Source organism: Barbus barbus (genome assembly GCF_936440315.1).
Source record: "Barbus barbus genome assembly, chromosome: 32".
In the NCBI taxonomy this organism is placed as follows: Eukaryota; Metazoa; Chordata; class Actinopteri; order Cypriniformes; family Cyprinidae; genus Barbus; species Barbus barbus.
The window spans coordinates 23,342,034-23,365,447 of record NC_136760.1 but is presented as its reverse complement, the minus strand read 5'-3'; the positions used below and the strand labels follow the sequence as shown (position 1 = coordinate 23,365,447).

At 36.9% G+C, this 23,414-nt stretch overlaps 1 protein-coding gene across 1 annotated transcript; it reads left to right on the top strand.

Annotated features, from left to right (window-relative positions):
• The first annotated feature begins 1,261 nt into the window (after positions 1-1,261).
• LOC306852269 (cdc42 effector protein 4-like) lies at positions 1,262-23,226 on the top strand. Its single transcript, XM_079388983.1, has 2 exons — positions 1,262-1,521; positions 19,596-23,226. Exon 2 carries the CDS (start codon positions 19,792-19,794, stop codon positions 20,785-20,787), a length of 996 nt encoding a protein of 331 aa, XP_079245109.1. The 5' UTR covers positions 1,262-1,521; positions 19,596-19,791; the 3' UTR covers positions 20,788-23,226.
• The last annotated feature ends 188 nt before the right edge of the window (positions 23,227-23,414 follow it).

The following is a 23,414-nucleotide window of genomic DNA, read 5'->3' as shown; positions in this document are numbered from 1 at the left end:
AGTGAATGTTTAGATCTGCTACTATTTTTTTTTCTTCGCTGCCTGGATGAGGGAGATTTAGCGTGCAGATATGTTGTACACAATAAGATTATGTTTGTCTCTTTTTGTGTGTGATGGTGGAAATTTGAACACATTTTGCCTTTCAGATCTGTGTAGAACTTAAACCAAAAGAAGTGTTTTGAAAATAGAGAGCAGAAATGAAGGTCTATTCAGATGCACGTTTATTTTTTATCATGTTAAGATGTGCAAAGGGTTTGCAAATATGACCACTGGAGTCGTATGTCACTATGAATCACCCGGCTGAAGAGGATGTATGTGGTTGGATTTGTCTCATTTGTTTAGCGTGGTTATTGCGTCAACATCAGTCCACTTGGTAACTGTAACCACAGCTGTATCAAACAGAAATTAAACTTTTTTTTTATTATTCGCAGACAATAGGTGATCATTGCTACTTTTGTAAAGACATCTGTTGGGCTTGTTTTAGTAACATTTATTTATTTTTATTTTTTTACATATGATATTTGTTCATTTAAAATGTGTTTATTTTTGTCTTTTCCTGTGGTGTGATTTTCTTCATCAGTATTATACCAGTGCTGCATCTAAGGATTTTTAACAATTGGATATATTGTATTATAATGAGTGTTTAGTGCCAAGGTTGTACTCTGTGATCAAATATGTATATTCCGTACTAGACGATATATATAAAAAGAAACAATAACTTGAAGGAGCTCTTGAGCAGTCAATGATCATCTGGCTTTGGGTAAAATTCTTTGTCTTTGGAAAAAAAAAAAAAACAATAAGATGACCCGATGACAAAATTATATTATTTTCTAAATAAAATGAAACAGTCAAACAAGCCAATTTGTGAAATTATTTATATTTCTTTAAATCTCACCATCTATGCTTACTATTAATATCAATTATCTCATATATGTTTTGTGTATTATTATACTATATTATTAAAATATTGCATTTATGTAAAAATATGCATTACTAATTATAAATATATTGTATAAAAATGTGTATAAAAACTTGAGGGTGTATAATGTTTACCTTTGAATTAAAATAAATGGATTAATTAATAAATTAAAAACAAATGCAATCTTAATATGTTAGGCTACAGAACTGGTCCTTTAAGAGGCAATGGGAGACTGGGTTTACATGGGAAAGGGGCGGAGCGCAATCGCTTATGCTGATGTAAGGGGGCGGGGTTGTGGGCGGGGCGTCGCCACACACAGTCAGAGGACTCTTGAACTGCATTAGTGCGCCGTCGCGCTTCGAGAAGGCATTATATGAAGACGCTATTTGTCCTGTTTAATCGCTTTTGATTTGCCATAAACGCGTGGTTGCAACATAAAGCTGTCTAAAGTTTGAAGGATATTGGAAACATCTGTGTTTTGTTATTATTCACTTCTCTTTTGTTTGGAGTTTGGTTCCATTGAACTTGGTCCATTGTTGTTGGATGAGAAGCTCAACTTGGCGTTGAGGCTCCTGGGGTCCAATACTGCGGAGCAAACAGAGGTAAGACTTTACTGTTTACATAAATTATTTTGTTTGTGCGACATGTTCCAAAAGGTCCCATCAGAACTTTAAATAAAAGTACTCTGTGTTGAGCATTTGCTGTTCAAGTGTCTTACACTGATATAAGTTTTCATACGGATCTTTCTTCTATCCTGCAGTTGTGTTTATGAATCAAGGGCCAGTCGGGCAGGTATCTCATTCATTTGAATGTCAAATTTACTTCATTTCTCCAGATTTTTGCAATTGTAATATCAATGCTCAGACATTCCTCTACTGTGTGTAGTTTGCTTTGTGATGTGTCTACCATAGTGTTTCTTGATTTTAGGCTTATTTTACCCTAAAATGGATGCATTAAGTAATTAACTGCATGCATACCTTATATTAGAACTAGGAAAAAAATATAAAATAAAATTTATTTAATTTTATAAAATAATTTTATATTTAAAATATTTTTATATTTTATATTTATTTGCAGAATGCATTCTCTGTCATTGCTTTGTATCGGATATTTTGTGTTAAACTGACCTATGGCTTTTTATACTTAATATATGGAAAGATCCATCTAGATTCAAAGTTTTGTAGGCTACCAATGCACAAGAGTTAGCAGTTAACAAGTGATCTCTAATGGGGGTCCTTTGAAATGCAGCTTGTTGGGATGGCAAACTAAAAGGGAAAACAAGGAGCTTGTGATTGAGTTATTAGTAAAGTGGTGTTAAATGCTTGGTTGGAGCTTGAAGCTGATGTTAGGCTGTTAGCTTTCTGCTTGCATCTGAATTGAAGAAAAACTTGTAGAATTGTTGCACTTTAAAAACAGAATGAAGTAACCATTGTAACCATGGAGAAATTAAATGTCCAAGTTGCAATGAAACAGGAATCCAAGTGAAGTATTCCAAGAAGCTCTTTCTTGGATTTCCAGATGCATTTTCCATATACATTGTCCTGAACCTGTTGGTCACATCTCTTGCATAATACTGGTCAGACAGCTGCATTTTCACAGTTCGTTAGTCTAACGGCCCAAACTGTTGTTTGCACAAAATTGGCTAGCACTCTGGTATTGTAAAAGGTTATCAGAGTGAAATTGATTGACCCTAATGGGTTGTCTCAACAGCACAATCAACTTTTGATTATGCTGGGTTGACTCTTTAAAAAAAAATATATGAATGCTCAAAGAAGAAAGGGCGTTTTAATTTCTCATCTAAATCTCAGTTCATCTGAGCAAATGAGTACTGCTACAACTTTAAGTGATTTTAATGAAATTGATAACTTGAGTGTTGTGTGGTCCAGAGCATTGACCCTTAATCTTTTAACATTTTTGTCATTCTTGGTATCAATATTTGTGAAAGGGTGCATTAGTGTCTCTGAGCAACCCTGCTGCCAGAACTCTAAGGCCAGTTTCTGCCCAGATAGTCCAAATAACTTGGTGTATGCCTGGAGTGAAAGCTGTCTGGTTAGTATCCTGAGATCATTTTAATATTCCAGTTAGGAGAGCAGGCCGGCAGAGAGACAGTTCTGGTCTAAATTGTAGCTTGGGAGATGTAGGCCAAGGTCGTGTGTGTGTGTGTGTGTGTGTTAAGGCCAACCTGCTAGATGGATGGATAAATTCAGTGTGTTCTTTTTCCACTCTTTTTTTTTCCCCCCTCATTTTCTCTGCCATTAATTCTGTGCCCCATCACTTCGCAGCCCCATTCCCTCTTTTCTGTCACATTTAAAATGAGATTTCATGCATTTATCTGCATTTTACACGCATACTTTTTTTCAAAGACTGTTATCTGTCTGTCATCTCACGTCATTCCAGATTTGGGGGGAGTCTAATTGTGAGATTGATTGATTTTTTTTTTTTTTTTTTCTGTAAAAAAATTGCAATTTTAAAATACTATTAAAAAAGCCTCAGGTTGTAGGACTAATTTGACCCAAAAATTATGGTTAAATTTCAGTATGGCTATAAATCAATAATTGAAGTCATAGTATTCATTTGTGTTATGATTGTTACAAAATAAAAATATTAAATAAGAATGATTGCTATTGATGTATTTGACTATAAAATAAATGGTTGTTAATAATAATTTTATTTTACAGTACAACTGTAAAATTACAATACTTGCAATACTTCATTTCTTAGATACTGAGAGCACTGGATCATCTTAAAAATGAACACTGTGCCACACCTCACTCTGAAACACAAAGTGGATACATTTAATTAAATTGCAGTCTTTGAGATTTCATAACTGCACTAAGCCATATTCCTTGTTTTCCTTTTTATTTACATTTAGTCATTTATCACATGGTTTTATCAAAAGATATTTAGATGAATAATGCAGCCCTACTTGTAAGCTGTTATTTTTTCCACTGAATAAATAAAAACATTTCCAGAAATCATCATGCAGCTCACTGTCATATAGTGAAAAGTGTGACTATGACTTATACTACAAAATTATCAAAAAATCAAAAACAGTCCATAAAGAGTTATTTTGCCATTGCTTAGTGTTGCAGCCTATATTCTAATCAGAAAAAGTGCCGTTTTTTGATTTCACATTGATTTGAAATGCGTCAGCTGCATCTTGCTTGAAGTTTATGTGTGTATGGATTTGTAGTAATGTAGCTGGCTGTCTTCCCGTCCACTGCTGATATAATGTGATTTATCTGCAGCACTATGAGGTGTGCATGTGTGTGTTAGCGACTCGCATCGATGAACAATTCTTAGTGTACGAACATCACAGTGGCTTTCTTGTGACTCAGCAGCATGAGTCAGTTGTGCTCTCAGATAGACTCATGCCTCCTGTGATGTAATCAGCCCAGCTGTCGACACACACTATGGGAGGTCGAATGTCTGAGTTCAAAGGGACTAAAGTTCAACCAGGGGGGCTTTGAAAGATTAACCTTCCTAAATTTAGCCCACAGGTTCATGTAAGTTGTTCGTTATGATGGTTAGTTATCATGGGTGTTCATGGCCTTTCTAGATAACACCCACTCATCCAGTCTGTGTCATAGATGTTTGTCGGTTTTGTGTTAAAGTCCATGTTAGGTCAAAACTAAAGGCTGTAAGATTTAAATTTAATATCAATATTTTATGAGTCTGGTTGTACTCAAATAATAAAGTTTTAGTTTATGATACTCTACTGTTCAAAAATTTTAATCTGTATTATTTTATGAAATGGCTCTTATGCTCACCAAGCCTGCATTTATTTGATCAAAAATACAGTAAAAACAGCAATATTGTAAAATATTACCTCAATTTAAAATAACTCTTTTATTTTGATACATTTTAAAATATAGCCTAATTGATTCCTGCAATGCAAAACTGGATTTTCAGCATCATTACTACAGTCTTCAGTGTCACATGATCCTTCTGAATCGTTCTAATACGCAGATTTTGCTGCTCAAGAAACATTTATCATTGTTGAAAACACTGGTCCTATTTAATATTTTAGTGTAAACCATGATACGTTTTTTAGGATTCATTTATGAATAGAAAGTTCAAAAGAGCTTGAAATAAAAAACTAAATGTCTTTAATGTAATTTATGTAATAATTATGCGTTTAAGTATTTCATTTATTTTTATTTTTTTAAAGTATACATTTATTATTCAATTCTTTAAATATTGCATTTTTTATTATTAGGCTACAATTTTATATTATGTTTAATATTATTGTGGTGCAAAAATGCTTTTAAGCAGCATGGCGTGCTATTTATTATACAATGACAGGAAATGGCTGCGAGATAATATTAGCTTGTATTTCTTAGACTTTGAACTGGGGAAAACTGTATTGCATTCATATCAGAACTCAAGGGAAAGCAAAACTCTTTTAACTACGGCTCTTGACAAGAGTCAATATTTTTGCACTGTCTCCTCTCCTCGTGAACTTGAATAAGACGACCCCATCTCTTTGCGTCAAGCCCAGCTGAGGCCTGAGGAATCTGACATACTAGAGGCAGAGAATCGTATTCCTCTGAAACCGAGCCTCCTGCCGTCCTACAGGCTGACCCCCACTGACACTGGGCAATGAGCCAGTTCTCCTGATTCCAAGAAGGCCAAAACCCTTTAGCGCCGAGTCCGTAGGAATCCTATCATACGACCTTGTTTAACTTTCTGTTAACTAGTGTACATTGCAGTCTTTATTAACTCACTTGATATAAATATGTGCTGCTGCTGTGTTTTCACAACTAAAGACGCTATGATATGCGTTCCTAGAAAATGATTTGCTTCCCATCTCAACATTTTTAATAAAATCTCGACCAATGGTTAAAAGTTTACCAAGATCATGTAGACATTATAGCTTTAGGTGGCACACTTACGGACCACCCACAGCTCATTCACTGACAAAAATGGCAATCTGATTGGCTAGCAGTTTTCTTCCATTTAGGTCAATTTCATTGTTGTGTTGATGAACATTGATAAGGAACTAGTTTCTTCACATACTCCAGCCTGAAGTAACCCATGTGCTTAAGTAACCTTTGGTTTCAAGATGACGACTATTGAATTTCAGACTGCGATTCATTGTCTGATTTCAGCCACCCTCATATTTGAAATGACAAAATCATGATTACTGTGTTTTTGATAGTGTTGAAAGATGTAAAACCTGTTTAAGTCACTGTAATCGTGTAGCAGATACTCCTTTGAGCTGAAGACAGATGGTTTTCTTAGGGTTGAGCCAAACATTTTTGGAGTGACGGTATTAGCATCACTCCCTGTCAAATTAGCTCTTGACTTGAGTTTCCTGTTTCTCTTTTAGTCAAAAGCTCTAAGCACATTATTTCTAATAATTGGCACAACCCAACAACTAGCCCGGCCACATTTCACACAGATTGCTTTGTAATTTTGTTGCCATTTTCTGAGGGTTTTAGCCCTTTGCTCTTTTGTCTTGCATATAAGCTGTAATGATACCATTAGTGTGTTTATCACCTTATTAACCTCCAGTATATCCTGATAGTTTATCAGTGTTAGTCAATAGTGATGCTTGTTTATCCACGAAGATAACACCAGAGCCAGTGACGATAATCGCCATAATTTCCAAAGCCATTTTGTTTGGACACTTGCTTGTGGTACTTGTTTTTCACACAGTGAGAAAGGGAAAAAACATTCCTCATGTTTCTCACTGTCTCTTCTTTTATTCTTTCCATTCCTTATGCTTACATTCCCTTCTCCGTCACTCACTTTCAATCAGTTTCCTTCTTTCTCTTGAATAGAGTAACAGGTGGTCTCCCTCAAGCATGTGGCTGGTGAAAAGAGAAAAGGAAGAAATATTTTCTACTAATATTTTTCATTGCCATTCCAGATGCTCTTGGCATCACTTGAGTAATCCAATATCCTTATAGATCCATAACATATGCCCTCTGTCACTCAGTGTCATTATGCTCAAAGTAACCCACAAACCAAACGCAGCCCAAATTAATGGACACGTAACCAATACATATGTGGAAAAATCATGTGTGGTCTTTAGAGTGTTTATATTTCCATAGATTACTAGCAATTTAGCAGTTGCGTTTTCAAAATAGACCAACAATTGACCTTTCTCTAAGCTCCACCCACCTTCTAGTCAAACTTGCCGTAGAAATGTAGTGGTGACTTTTTAATTTTTTATATATTTTTATTTTATTTATTTATTTGTTTTTTAAACTGCTTGTCCTACACAGGATCATACGGAACCTGCCCCAGGTTTTGCGGAGAAAAGCACCCTGGATGGATGATGTTTAAGTTTAGGTTAAGTTTAAGTTAAGTTTGTTTGTGACAGGGTTTCACAAAATGAGCAAACTATCACAAGTTGACAGATAACATATTTTGAGATTTATTTGTCGCTATGGCCATAATAGATATATTTCTCCTCCTTTTGTTTATGTAAAGGGATTGGCTCATACTTCAAAACGTTACTTCGTTAAGCTCTATTTCTGTGGCCTGTTTATTTAACTCTATTGTCATCGCTGTGACTTCCACAGTTTCAGTGTCTTTGAGAGCAGACAGTTGGGCGTTTCCAGAGGCCTTGTCCTGTGGAGGATCACTTATATGCTTCAGTAAACTCAGACAGTTGGTCGGTGTGTGTGTGTTGAAGGTGGAGTGTTGTATTGATCGGCTCTGTCATGCTTCCTATTTTAAATGAATCAATCTTGGTCTTTAAGTGTTGTTGATTTCAGATTAATTGATTTAGGCAGCATTTAACTCTATTGCTAGTCCAGAAAATAACACCATGGTGATGCTGTTGAAGCTAGATTTACCAAAGGCACTGTCTGTACTATCATTATAAACCCCAAAATGCTGAAATCTTGCGTTAATATGTATTAGCCACCATTGCCATTATCGTTTTCTTGTCAACCACGGTAAATGTTTGTAATGGTGACTGTGCAATTGATTCTGCTTTGAGAAATAGTTCTTGGTCACTGAACTGATTTGGAGACACTTCTCTTGTGACCAGGAACATCTGCTTTACATTGTAAAGTGAGACCTTGCTCTTTTCAGACCTGCTAGAGCTGAACCACACTGACAGCTGTATGCTAGCAATCAGTGCCTGAACCACGTCATGCATGCAATGCATGCGTACATAAACAAAGACTGCTGTCACCATGCTGACTCACCGCTTAAAAGGATTTACATGGGTTTATTAGCTGATGAAAAGTCATGTATGAGAAGGCTGTTGTTTTTTGTTACTTTAAGTTAATTGGTATTTCGTCATTGCAGGACAGTTGTGATTGTCTGATGCTTTGTAGACGAAGTCAAGTCACAATTACTATAATTATGAGTTTCTGACTAGTAAAACTTGTTCATGTCTTTTTCAATATTTTAATTATAAGTTAGAAAGAACTTAATAAAAAGCTCTAACGGCTTCCGACTTGTTGTGATGTCATGTAAAACAGGTCTTAATCGTGTAAGGTGTTTATGTGGCTACACTATATTCAAGTCAGAAACAGAAAAAAATAGAGACATAATTAGCGTAGCTGCTGTTCCTTCCAACGAAGCAAAAATGATTTGTTCAACCCAAGCTATAGGCTACGCTCATGCTGTCAGTTTTTGGGATTGACAGCTGCATTTTCTTTACAGGTGTGAGTGTCGAAGTGTCTCGTTCACACAGCAGCTAACAGTTGTGTTTAGAATACTGTCTGTATGAACGTGCAACGGGAGCCAAGCCCGTATTCCTTACAGTAACCATCGCGACAGCGACCAAAGTAAAATCAAAGATGGCGACGTGCACTGTTGTTAAGACATGTTGTTGATTACTGCAGTCAATTATTTTGATTCATCCATCAGTTTGTTCAGTTATTGAAGTGCGGAGGATGGATTCAATGATGATGGAGTAGAACTGTTTCAGCAGCTCCTGTGGCAGGTTGAACTTCCTCAGCTGGCGAAGGAAGTACAACCTCTGCTGGGCCTTTTTCACAATATTATAGTCTAATATTAGAGACCTGAAGTGAATGTCCCACTTCAGGTCCTGGGAGATGGTGGTGCCCAGGAATCTGAATGACTCCACTGTTGTTACAGTGCTGTTCGTGATGGTGAGTGGGGGGAGTGCAGGGGGGTTTCTCCTGAAGTCCACGATCATCTTGACTGTTTTGAGTGTGTTGAGGTCCAGGTTGTTAAGACTGCACCAGACAGCCAGCTCCTTAACCTCCTGTCTGTAGGCAGACTCGTCACTGTCCTGAATGAGGCCGAGCAGTGTGGTGTTGTCTGCAAACTTCAGGAGCTTGACAGAGGGGTGTTTAGATGTGCAGTCGTTGGTGTAGAGGGAGAAGAGCAGTGGGGAGAGGACACAGCCCTGAGGAGCTCCAGTGCTGATGGTGAGGGTGCTGGATGTGTATTGAATATTACATTAAGTAATAAGAGTCCAATCGAGCTGCAAGTTCTTTCGTCAAATCTTCATTAACCGTCAGCAGCTTTTAAATTTGGGTGGAGAGCAGAGAATCTGAATCGTGTGCAGAACACAAAACTGATGGGAGGGGCTCCGGTGGAAAACTGACTGGATCTAAAACTTTCAGATGACATGCAAAATATTAAAGATTAGTTTTCATTTAAGTTCAGTGTGACTTTCAGCAAAGTAAAATGATGAATTATAGTAATTGCTTGTGTTTGTGTAAAACTCCCACAGCAGCGAAGTTGTATATGTATGATGCTCCCAGTAAGTTTGTGTGTTTCAGGTGCAAAGAATTGTGGGAATTCTTGTTGTGAAGTCTTCGTTCAGACTGGATTGTTTCAGCTGACAAGTATTTGGTGGTTTCTCTGTAAATGTATAATCTGGTTCAGTATTTGAGAGGATGTAAAAAAATGGATGTAAAAAAACGTCAGGCATTAATCACTAAATGGTGCAACTTTAGGTTTCTCAAGCTCCTCTTGTATTGTTTTGATGCCGATGGGGAATTCCTATTAGCAAAACAAAGTTGTAAATTTGTAGATCTTTTCTTAGGTGCTGCCTTAAAAAAATGCTGCTGGACTGGTGTCTTGTGTACCTGTGAAGGAAATTGTTTTGAAAGACGGGCTTTATACTGTCTGTAATGTATAACACAAACAACCTGAGCCTCCTTTGGCGACGAATCATGCTGTAGACACCTTTATTGGCACACATCTGATGTAGAGAGACCTACAGAAACAGCAGGATTGGTGAAAATGTGTTTTCATATTTCAACAGTATTTCATCTTGTCTAAACTGGTTCAACTTTTGAACCCAGACAGAAAAGATAAATGACCAAGTTGTCCAAAGTCTGCATTTCACAATTTGAAGCTGTTTGAGAAGGTCAGTCGAGAAATGTCGTCTTTATCTGTTTGACTTGAGCAAAGTGCTTCATAAATTGTAGATGAACTGAGCAGGGTGGAGGAGCATGACGGACCACAGATGGGGAGAGTGGGGTAAGCTGTGCCACTTTTTCCATAAGTATCCAAATAAACCTAATTATATTTCAAATCAAAATGGAAATGAAAGCGTCTGTAACATATGGGGCATAGCTTGTACTCCATCATAAACAGAGTCATGTTAAAGGGTAAGTTGAATCATTGAGGTATATATATATATATATATTTATATTTTCAATTAAAATTTTGAACATAAATGATAACATTAAATCAATGCCCAGTACCATTCCTATTAGACGCATTTTGTTTTTAATGTTATATTATGTTATATAATATTATTTTATAATATTATATTATATTGTTATTATAATATAATATAGATAGACAGCATAATTATTGGGCACCTTGATATTCTGGCCATATTCCAAACCACATCAATCTTAATAACTACTATTAATATTGTCTTTAATCATTTATATGATGAAAACAGCAAACTGCTGTCCCACATTTAAAAAGCACAAAATTGTAGATGTGTATTAAGATCCTTCTATTATCTATTGAAACCCACGATAATATTTATATATTTTTATATTTATATATATCATAATTTGAGTACATTCAGTTGGGAGGTGCCTGTCCCAAACCGTTTTTATATATGTGGCCCTGGACCACAAAACCAGTCATAAGTGGCACAGGTATATTTGTAGCAATAGCCAGCAATTCATTCTATGTGTCAAAATTATTTTTTATGCCAAAAATCATTATGATAATCATTAGGATTTCGTGAAAATATTTTGTAATTTTCCTACCGTAAATGTATCAACTTAATTTTTGATTGGTAATGTGCATTACTAAGAACTTAATTTGGGCTTTAAATGCGATTTTCTCAGTATTTTTTGCGCCCTCAGATTCCAGATTTTCAAAAGAATTGACCCTTATGACTGGTTTTGTGATACAGTCTCTCATATAAAAAAAAAAATACACACACACACCCACACAGCATATATATATATATATATATATATATATATATATATATATATATATATATATATATATATATATATATATATATATATATATTAGATTTAGATTAATATAATATAAAAACATTAAAGAATATGCTTATATGATGGACCCTTTTTTAATGTGGTCATGTTACACAAACACTGTACAGTTTGTTAGATTAAGGGCTTACCCACTCTCCATCTGAAATGTTCAGAGACACGTAACATTGGCCTGCTTTTCTCTGTCTAATGAGAAGTTGGATGGAAATGCCCTATGAGGACTGTGGCCAGCCTGCTGTCACGCCGTCGTGTAGCACCTCTGCCAAGATGGCACCACCCGATGTGTGTGTCTGCTTTTCTTTAGCACTCTCATTGCTTGTGTCCCAGACACACGGGCCCCAAGACTGCCGGCAACACCCAAGACAGACACAGCACTGCTGGCTCTCTCATTCTCATTCTCATCTATGCCATTTGGAAAGGGTCATGTACCTAAATTCCAAGCAGTTCAATCCAGATTATAACGTTTGCATTTTCAAAAGTCATTTCTTATTTGCTCTCCTCAGCCTCGGTTTGAAGTTTTCTGTTTGCATGCAGAATTGCACAGCTGTGAGAGGATTGTTGGCTGGATCTGAACCCATGGGCCTTTGGCAGAGGAAGACGGCAGGAATGTGGAGTGGAAAGGATGTGGAAAGTTAATCATCTGCTTGATTAGTAGGGCACGTTCTGTCTCTTTATACGCCATGATTACAGAGCTGCAACCTTCACCTTGAGGAAGAGTGATTGATAAACTAAAACGTGAGCTGTAACAGTTGCTTTGAGGAATAGGTAAAGCTTTTAGAGGTATGTTGTTAAACTTAAAGTCAGACTGGACGGTTAAAAGACGTAAAGGTGTGTTTGGAATAAGAGGCCTCGCTGGTTTAAACAGAGTTTTTTGGGCCTTCTAGTGTGTAATCCTTGTGGTTAGTGTCTGCATGTTTGGCAGAGAAACTTAAAGCGCAAACACACACACAGTATATCCGTTTACCCCGCTGGCTGCTGACTGCCGACTAAGCTAACGCATAATATCCTGCCAAGAGAAAACTTTCAGAAATTAGAATGGGAGGCTGATAGTATTACTCTGCACTGTGGTTGAACTCAGGGTTGTTTTGTGTGTGTTTCTTTGTCCTTCAGCTTTTTGATGGAATTATAATCGGTTAATGGTCCTTTAATAGTTTAACCAAAAAATAAAAACAAACACTGTCATCATTTATTCACGCTCATGTCACTTCAAAGCTTTCCTCCTTCTGTTTGAACACAACAGTTTACATTTGAAATATTATCCTGATCATTCCTTTATTCAGTACAATGTAAGTGAATAAGGACTGGTGATTTTAAACTTTAAAATGATTAAAAAAACAAAACACTAAGATGTAGGCGGTATATTGATATGTTCCAACGGTCTTTTGAAGCCATACATAGCTTTCTGTGAAGAACAGACTAAAATCAAATCCTGACATCCACCCTTTTCTTCTCTGATTTGTAAACAAGACTTGGACTAGTTTTACGTTTAGGACAGCTGCTTTGTGTCTTTTTTGATACTCAAAAGCTCCAGTTGACCTTCATTGTGATTGTGTGGAACAGAGCAACCACAGCAGGGTTCAAAATGTCAATTTTTAGCTAAGCGTTAGTGTCTTTTAGCCTGTGCTCACTTGCTTACTGTGTTTGCATCAACACAGGTGCACAAGTGTTTCTCATGTTGGTGCAAACCGATATACACACATTTACATCTATCATGCTTTTCTAGAATTTTTATGGGTGTGCAAGGAGATTTTATTGGTTGATTTTGGTGGGTGTCTTCACGTCTTCTCCATATCACGGTGCATTTCCAACTGTTTGTTTACCACTTTATAATATCTTTGTCTGTATGAGGCCTCAGGCCTGCGGAGGGGTTAACAGGAAAAACAGGTTGTAACTGTAGTCAATAATAACATCTGAAAACTGTACGGCTCTTTTATATTGCATTTTAATGAAGATTCGTTCTTTACATTTTTTTAAAGAAGGCATACGGAAGTATTGCCATGCCTGTTAAAGCCCCAGGAGTTTAATAGATGAAAAAGTGTATGGGTTCATTCAACAATTATACACACACACACACACACACACACAAAGTACACATAGTACTCCTTTGTTTTTTGGACACTGCTCCATTACGAGTGGAATACTACAGCAAGTTTTCTTTGATCCGTTTTTTTTTTTTTTTTCTTTTTAGAACCCCCCCCCCCCCCCCCCCCCCATTATTATTTATTTTTCTCTCTAGATTTTGCTTTTAGCTTGATTCAGCTGTTTTGTACTTAGAAGTAGAAAAACATATATGGGAATCTAGAGTTGATGTAATGTATTTACATGCCTGCTTGAGGTGTAAAGAACAAGGCGTTTATACACAACAAATATAGGACATGTGAAAAGGACCGTTTTTACTGCAATACCTTGGACACTAACCAATCACCAAGCGCCATGCAATTTAAAACATTTAAATATTTTAAATCTGCATACTGAGAAAATATATCACAATTTAATTATTTTACGGCAAATAAAGGCAGCACTCAGAATGAATGAATGAGGAATATCACACTGTGGTGTGGATCTCCTGCAGTGGGTCATGAGGATGAGTCTACCCCCACTTAAGTTAGTAATCAAAATGCTTAACATTCAGATCAGCTGTATTGATTGTTTATAGCTGGTTTAAATGGTGTTAAGTATTCAATATGGGACATATTATGCCAGACAGAACCCTGAGTGTTTTACAGTTGACACCAGTGTTCTCTTCTAGAGCCGAGACTCATAAAGGGGCGTTGTTAAGCCTTAAAGAGATTATCTAATGTGTTGTCCAGACATTAATCAAATGTTGTCCTGTGCCTCAATCCTGCTGTCCCAGATCTCAGTGAATCACAGGCCAACACAGGCCTTGTCTGCATGTTACTTAGACATATTGTGAAGTTTGTTCTTTATATATATATATATATATATATATATATATAAAGAACATACATATATATATATTTGCATGACCTATTTTCTGTAACATTTACTTTTATTTCCTTATTTTTGTTTTATTTGACATTTATGCACTTATTTATTTTCTTAACTGCATATTTTATTACTTTTTTTTTTTTTTTTTTACTTTATTGGTCACATGCCTAAAGCAGATGTAAAAAGTTAAAGTAGAAAAAAATTGAGCTGATCATGCATTAATGTGAATAAGGTTGCAGACATCTAGCTGCATGTTATGTCTAAAGCGTGACTATATTCTTATATAATGTGTAATGTCATAGTCATTCTTAATGTCATAGTCAGTCATTTAAACAATAATAACAGAGCTGCTCTTTTGATGGAATATGGTTATAATGTTTTCCAGAGCACAGTAGTACCCTGTTTAATAAGTAATGATCACTCTTAAAAGATTAAAACGAGTCTATAAATAAAAGTACAGTAACATTAAGTGACAGCGGGCGGTTCATTCAGTGGAGCGTCTCATCTGACGACTTCCTCCCATGTGCTTTGCATGAGATTATACCTTATGCAAGAGATCGTGACATCATGAGTTAACAGCGTGAGACGAATGATGTTTGTGGTGAAGATGTGAATCATTTATACCATGATTGCTTTATTTTCCTTGGTCCTAATCTGTCATTGTGCATAGAAGTGCATCATATAAATACGGCTGTGGGTTTGATGGCCACATTCATACTCAAAACCCAGAATATTTCTCAATTTTTAACCCACAATCCAACCCTTGTTTTTCTACCATCATTGCCATAACAGCCTCCCACCGGACGAGACGGACTAATATATTTTTTCTTGTGAGAGTGTTTACATGCTTCACGCTCAGGAATGTTGACGAGACCGAAGCGGGTCTCCTGGTATCCCAGTTTGGAGGCTGTGAAACGAGGCCCTGCAGATGTGTGCTTAGACCCTCGCTGAGTTTGATCACGAGGGTCCGTGCAGCTGTGAAATTGCAGGCCTCCAGTGAGCTCTGATATGTACACGCATGTCCAGAGGGGGAGAGAGATCTTTAGCTGGTGTGTTGTCTTTCAGGAGCCGTTAGGATTTTGTACTGATGTGTAATGATCCTGAACACAAATGACATGTTCTGAAATCCCCCGAGTGCAGCTGTTTAATGAAGCGTTTAGATTGTGTGATTACTGGAAACGGGCACGAACAGGACCAAAGTCTCTCAGCATTTTGTGAAGATTGATTATTCGCTTCATGACGTTTAACAACACAAGGTGAATAGGGCCTATATATGAAATAATGAATTAAAGTGGCTATTATCATTATTATTCAAAACTAACAAAAAATATATTTTTTTTAATCACTCCTTTTTTATTTTAAAAATATCAACAATATTTCACAAAATGTATTTTTGTTATTTTAGCTTACAATTCCCATAAAGTCAAGAGGATAGATTTCTAATAAGGATTTATTTACTTTTGTTTTTTTATTATTTTGTTATTTTTTTTAAGACTTCAGGTTAAAATTAATGAGTCAAGGTAGCCTATATATTTTTAGATTTGCATTGTATGCCGATTTTGTAGTGAAAGTATTATATTGGCAGTTCAGAGTTAAATGGTATATTTTACTAATTTAATTTTAAATGTTAGTTTTTTTTAATGGTTTAAAAATACTTGAATAGAACTAACTGAATTGATTGCATATAACATTATAGCAAACCAGAATATATTGCAATTAATCATGTCCCCTGAGCCATATATAGAGTCCATATTAAGGGATTTTCCTACCATTGGAGCAATAGAGCTGTTCATTTCTGATTTATGACATTAATTTTCAGGCCAATCCGGAAAGCTAATTCTGCATGGGTTCCTTTGGGAATTTCCTAGCGGTTTTCAATTTGCGTAAAATGACGTCTGATGTTATTATTACTTGAACAGACTTTCACATTTTGTTCTACAACGGAGCATATCTCAAAAATCATAAATAAAAAAAATGAAAAAAATGCATACCTCAAATGTACCTTGCTAAAACGTTGCCATATTTGAACTAACGTTCTACTATCATTTGAAATCCTTGTAAAGTTTTAGTTGTGTCTTTTAAAATGACTGCATTCAAGTTCATTATGTTCTGCCCTTTCTTGATTCGGTTGATTTATGTGATGGAATTCCTTTATTCAGGAACTAGGCTGTCTTTCATTACTGTGCATGCATGCAAACACACACACAACATATCTATCTAGAGACCTCAGAGTGGGGCGATATGCTGTGATTCAACAATGAGGTCAACCTGCCAGCGGGCAGAGCTGAATCCTCCACAGGGACGCTGAGTTCTTTGACTCAAGTGGAGAGCTTATCGTTTATCAAACCCTCTTATGTTTTCTCACAGCTACAGTTGATCAATGGGCTTTTGTTGTCAGAGATGCAAATGTTTTGGTGGCGTGACGTGTCTTTGGAATATTTTTGCCTGGATCTCATTCATCCAGATGGCATGCATACAACCCGGGGTGGCTATGAAGTCATGTTTAAAAACATGGAGAATTGTGAATAGACGTTAACAAGCAGTTTGTTGATACACATCCATCTTAGTTTCAGAGAAATCAAACTAGTCTTTTTTTTTTTTTTTTTAGGATTATGATTGTTGTACAACTCGGTGTCTTAGATCTTGGCTTGTTTGAGTAATCGGTGCATCTCAAGTCTTTTGTTTGCTGTTGGTGGTTAGTCAAAGCTAATAGGCCTCCCCTGTGTAAAGAAGCAGATAATGAGATTATTAAACCATAAATCACAGTGCCCAGTTCAGTGAACCCAGTGACTAAGAGCCACTTCAGTTCTCTCGTATTCAGCTTTTTCACTTTCCTTTTTTCATTCCCTCTACAGTGACATTACAATAGGATGATACAACCATAATTAGTCTTCCAAGACATGCAATATTTTTCACTTTAAGAGAAAGGACAAATAAATAAAATTTTATAATTTTAGAACATTATAATTGACCCTAGACCACAAAAGTAGTCGTAAGGGTAAATTCTTCTAAATAAGCTTTCCATTGATGTATGGTTTGTTAGGATCGGACAATATTTGGGCGAGATACAACTATTTGAAAATCTGGAATCTGAGGGTGCAAAAAAATCAAAATATTGAGAAAATGGCCTTTAAAGTTGTACAAATTAAATTCTTAGCAATGCAAATTACTAATTAAAATTTAAGTTTTGATATATTTACAGTAGGAAAATTACAAAATATCTCCATGGAACATGATCTTTACTTAATGTCCTAATGATTTTTGGCATAAAAGAAAAATCAATTTTGACCCATACAATGTATTTTTGGCTATTGCTACAAATATACCCCAGCGACCTGGTTTCGTGGTCCAGGGTCACACATTACATTATAATGTGTGTGTATATAACATTTATTACATTATATATTTTTATTTCCTTGTTAAAAATTCCTGAACAGAGTGATTTTCATGATGTTTCTTTAACAGTTTTTGGAACCTCTATAAATCATGTCGTTCCATCAGTGGAATAATGCGATGTACGGATGACAACCACCTTAGACCATGTTTAGCCATTGTCTTACTACTATACATTTTGTTTGTGCAAATAAATCAAGAAACATTTAAAAACTAAATGCAATAAATTCAAATCAATAATTATGATAAAAGGAATATTTAAATTGTTGATTGCAATAACTGTTAACAATTTGAAATGTTCTCATCATTTGACATCAACCTCCTAAAGGCAATAAATGTAGAAATAATGTGATCCAAATTGTTAAGTGGAAGCAGAATTTTTAAAGTCCTCATATTCTCATACCTAGTTATATATGAAAGGGAAGGAGTGTTAAAAAAGAAAGGGTGAAAAATGCAAGCAAGGTGTCTGGGGAAAAGGAAAAACTACTTTGTCAGCACTAGGCCTGGAAGGAAAATCTCAGGCAGCTGCAGTGGAGTACAACAAAGAGTAAAGGTCTATATTTCCTCATGATATAAGAGCCTGGCACATACTACAGAGAATTCTGCACTGGATGGAGTTGAATTTAGGAAGAAATGCAACCCTTTACAGCTTTGTGCTCCCAGGATCCTCTGAGCTCATGGTTATGTAATCACAAACTGAATGTGGATTTGGAAAGAAAGAGGATTTGTGCCTTGGACCACCTTACTACCCGATGTCTACATTGCAACCTTTTGTTTTCATTTATACAAAATTGCCACTTTCATTTGAACCTCATGTTTAGTAGAACTCTCATTAAAAAAATAACATAGTTATTTTTTCTGAATTACAATTGCAGTTACTGTCCAAATATAACAGTATTTACTCACAAGATGTGTACTTTAAGAGCACTGATGTCCTATGCCTGTACTAATGCTAACATACAAGTCAAAATTAATTACGCCCTAGAAGTTGGCATGCAGTTTGTGTGGTTTAATTCCTGATTCATCTATCGAGTAAACAGATGGTTCATAGAAAACCGAGCTGGAAATGTTCAAAGCTTTGGTCTATGGGGTGGCATGGTAGCCACTATGCTAAAGTCAAGCCATCAGTAACAGGAGCTCTGTAAATCAACACGTAGAATAGAAATTACTTTTCCGACCTCTTACATCTCTCCTTTCTTGCGTTACATAATACTTGGTTTTAGTGGTGAAATGCTTCATGGCTTTGAGAAAGAAATAGGTGGAACAATTCAAGTTTCCAATTCAATTAATCCTTTAAAACAAAATGTTTACTTGAGCATTGCACTACAAATCTTTTTGCATTATGTGCTGCTTCCCACAAAATCTCTCTTTAATCTGCACAACAATTTAATGTACGAAATATATATACTATTTTTATTTCTATCCTTTTGCACAATTTCATGTACAGTATATATGTAAAGTTATTGTACAGTCTCAGTTTGTGTATGTCTAGGCAACTAGGTATAGTAGTTATAGTATTTATATAATCAGATGCTTTTTTTTTTTTTTTTTTCTCATACTTGCATTGTTGTATGTTTATCTTATGTTTAACTAGTATGTAGCACCGTGGTCCTGCGAGACACGACATTTCGTTCCACTATATGTCCACACATGTAGCAGAATGACAAAGCTCAACTTGACTTGACTTGAAAATGGGACATACATTTAATAGGTTATATCATTAGCATGGTCCAAAATTAAAAATGGTCCAATTATCATGTATAATGCCAATGATTTCCACCAGCTGACGGTTCAACTCAAGTTCTAAAATTAAAAGAGAATTTGTCTCCAATTTAGTAATAAAACGTCAGCCTTATAAAATAAAATGACATTTTGATGTCTTTTCTCTTCTGTTGTAGGTCAATTTGCAGATGTTGAAAGCTGGACACTATACTTTAAGGATAAAAATGGCCATGTGTCCTGGATACTTGGAAGAATTTTCATCCTGACCACTGTCCTGGATCTACACCGTCATAAGAAAAAGTGACTAATCTCTTGGCAAAGAAAGACTTTGGTGATTTTATTTTTCTGTGGACTAAATTTTGAGAAGTCATCATGCCAATTCTGAAGCAGCTTGTGTCCTCGTCCTCCCAGTCGAAGCGACGTTCTCGTGCTGACCTGACTGCGGAGATGATCAGCGCACCTCTGGGAGACTTCCGTCACACTATGCACGTGGGTCGAGGAGGCGACGCGTTCGGGGACACCTCCTTTCTTAGCAGTCGCTCAGGGGAGCCACCAAAGGAGCCGGAGGTACAGGAGAGCTCACCTAAACAGAGCCTCCTTTCCCGTACGTTCCGAAGCAGCAAGCGCTCCCAATCAGCCAATCGCGACAAGCCTGACAAATCCAAACTGGCGCCCCCTGGTGGTTCACAGAGTTATGTACAAAATGCAATCTCGCTGCCATATTTGAATGACGATGACGCAGGACGAGGTACTGGAATCCACCTTCCCAAGAGCGTGTCCTCAAGTCCTTTAAAGAAACTTCCAGAAGACAAAGTAAAGCCAATTAATGGAGCCACGGCACCCGCTGTACCAGATGTGGAGCTGGACGAGAGAAGTTTCGGCGAGCTTACTGACTTGCGTCCATCAGTTCCTTACACCGGAGGCATGAAACATGCTGAGTCCATCATCTCTTTCCACATCGATCTGGGTCCCTCCATGCTGGGCGACATCTTGAGCGTGATGGACAAGAAGGGCATCGACGATGACGATCTGGGATTTGAAGAAGGGAAGAGTAGCGAGGGACGCTGCTCGCCACCCCAGAGCCCTCCCAACGAGGTGGAAGAAGAGGACCCTCATCCTCCGATCCAGCCCCCACGCCAAAGGCCAGGCACCAACCCTTACACCCCAGAGCTTCAAACAAGGAACCATCAACACCTGGACAGCTGTTCCCTCTCCAGCTCAGGGTCCATCGTGCTGGATGAAAAATCCCACAATCAGGTGTATGAGGGGAACATGAACAACATCAAGTACAGCTCACCACGAGTTCAAGAAGATAGGGACTTCTCCTACATGGATGATGATGACGATGATGACGAGATTAGGGTGTAAAATGAACCATAAGGTGCCAGAACAGTCTTTGCAAAGACTAAAAGAAGTGGTGGAGGTTGGTTGTGGTCGATGGGTAGATGTAAAGCACACTGACTTGGAGGACTGATTTTTATAATGGAGATGAAAGGGAAAACATATGTTTTAGCCCTTGATATTGCTTTTTCACTACATTTTTCTAGTTCAGGTATACAAACCCGCTGTCACTAGTGACTTTCACCAGAGCCACCACATCTGTGAGAGGAATGTGCTTGCATGTTTGCATATGCCGAAGTGAGGGAATTCCATTTCAAATGGTAATTACAGTCTCGTGAGTATCATTAATGAATTCCAGTGTTGACCACTTGGAATGCTGATACACGGGGGGTTTGTGAGAAACCAAGCCTCACATTCTCCCATGATCAACGCAGTACTCTTATGCCTTTAAACTCTGAAAAATGCTAACGCCAACAGTCTTAAGTTTCCTGTTTTAGAGCCTTTGATTCCGTCTTTAAGTTATATCCTAAATTTTGCCTTGTATACAAAACCTTAATGATGTAAATGATGATTGGAGTACCATATACGTGTTTGGAGGTTCAACAGAATGTTTTATTATCTGGAATGTTACCTTTTTCCCATCGGGAATTGGTTTATGTAGTTGATCTGGACTTTGTCATGTTGTCCATGTGTGTTTAAGAGGATTTCCTGTTGGGTCACATGAAATTCTCAATTATGGGGAATTCAGATTGATGGGATGCAGAAACCGAAAGCAGTGGTGACGTCGGATTACTTGTAGGCAGTAGAATCAGTCCAAGTGGAACCAATTATGACTTCAGTTTGTGTGTGTGTGAATGAGGATTGATGTTAAGAGGGCTGAGGAGTGTGTTATTTGATTATCATTGTATAGGCTCAGAGATGAAGAGTGTAGCTCTCTTATTCAGTGTAGTACCTCGAACTTCAAACTGTGCTCATCAGCAGAAGTGGCTCTGGAGGGTTTTCCTCTCTGAATGACTCTTATAGTTATTTGTGTTTCTGTATTTAGGTTTGAAGAGAGATCAACACCCCATGATGAGACTGTAACTTGTATAGCCACTCTGTGAGATAGTGCCATACCCTTTGTATTAGTTAAATGTAGACAAAAATGTACTTTATTAAAATTCTTTAACATCTACAAAATTAGCAAACTCAATCCTCCGTGTAATTCTCCGTCTCTATTATGAGACTTTCACAAACTATGCTAACAGTTAGCAAATTTGCCCAAATACTGGTAAGATACTTAACACTATTATAGTCTCTGGTTTTCCATTGAAAACAAAATTATTACCATCTATTAATGTCCTGGTGGCCAAGCAAGTATTAACTGTTCATTGTGCACTTTGCGAAATTGAGATTTATTTTTTTCTTTCCTATGACACAAAGTTATGTTTTGGGGAGATGATTTAAAAGCATTCCATTCTTGATATATGTACATCATGTTCAGTTAATCATTTACTGTATATTTGATTATTTTGATTGATGCTATTTTTTAGTCAACAGTGTTGGCCCTATAATCTGACATTATATAAGCACCATTTGTAGAATTGGTTCTTTTCAGTTGGTTTCTGTGGTACATAATTGTTTGTACAGATCTCTCTGTGGCCTTTTACCTTCACTTTGTGAGCTCAGTTAGGTTTTGTATCGGCTTTAACACACTCCAAGACTACAGCTGCATTATTTCCTTGCTCACCTGTCAGTGTTTTTCGTTGGTTTGTGAATTCAGCATATCTGTATAGAGGAACAAGTAAGGAACGATTTATGAGAGCTCTAGAAAGATGTATGTAATGCTGACTCCATGTTTTTCAGGGTGGGAATAGGATGGTTTTGAAAAGGGCTTTATTAATGGGGTACGAGGGGCTTGTGTTGCCTTATAGCTGGTTGAAATGCTGCATCGTGCCGTTTTGTCTGCAAGCACAAATGGAAGATAATCAAATGTGCCAATGTCGTTTCCTCTTTTGTTGCCCAATTTTTGTTCATTTTATGGGTTAAGGAAGTGGTTGTGAAGATATCACACTGCATGCAAAGCTTTTGAAGAAGACCAGATGTCCGGAACTGGATTTGTGAGCTGGAACGCTGGACTGTAACAGGTTTTGAGAGCAGCAGGGCTCCCTCTACAGTTGAGTAGTTTTCTTTCAGGCCAGTAATACTCTACCATACATATACAATGGCATAGAGGTTTCTATAGTTTCTATATGCACACAGGTTTGTAACACTGCATCTTCCTACAGTTGCTACAGAAAATGGTGACAAAACACTAAAGTATAGTATAAAACCATCTCTTTAATTTCCAGGTATTTGCTGTTTATCTTTTTTCACTTAATATCTGTATTCTGTACTGAAATAATATATATATGTAATGACCTGCCTCACTTTCCCTTGCAAAATGACAGTTATATTTTTCAATAAAAGAAAAAGCTGATAAACTTCACCAGAGGGCCGTAATTTGTTCTGATGTTCACGACTGTCAACGTGAATCGCCATTTAAGAGTAAAACAAAATACCTGAGCAAGTTCGTTCATGTCGTAGTTCTCCAGTATTGTAGATTTACATACATAATAACCATCCGCAGGCTAAATAACTACTGTGTCACAGCTATTCCAGTGTGTTGACTCGGG

Coding starts and splice junctions, on each gene's coding strand:
- LOC306852269 (XM_079388983.1), top strand. CDS start 19,792: ATGCCAATTCTGAAGCAGCTTGTGTCCTCGTCCTCCCAGTCGAAGCGA.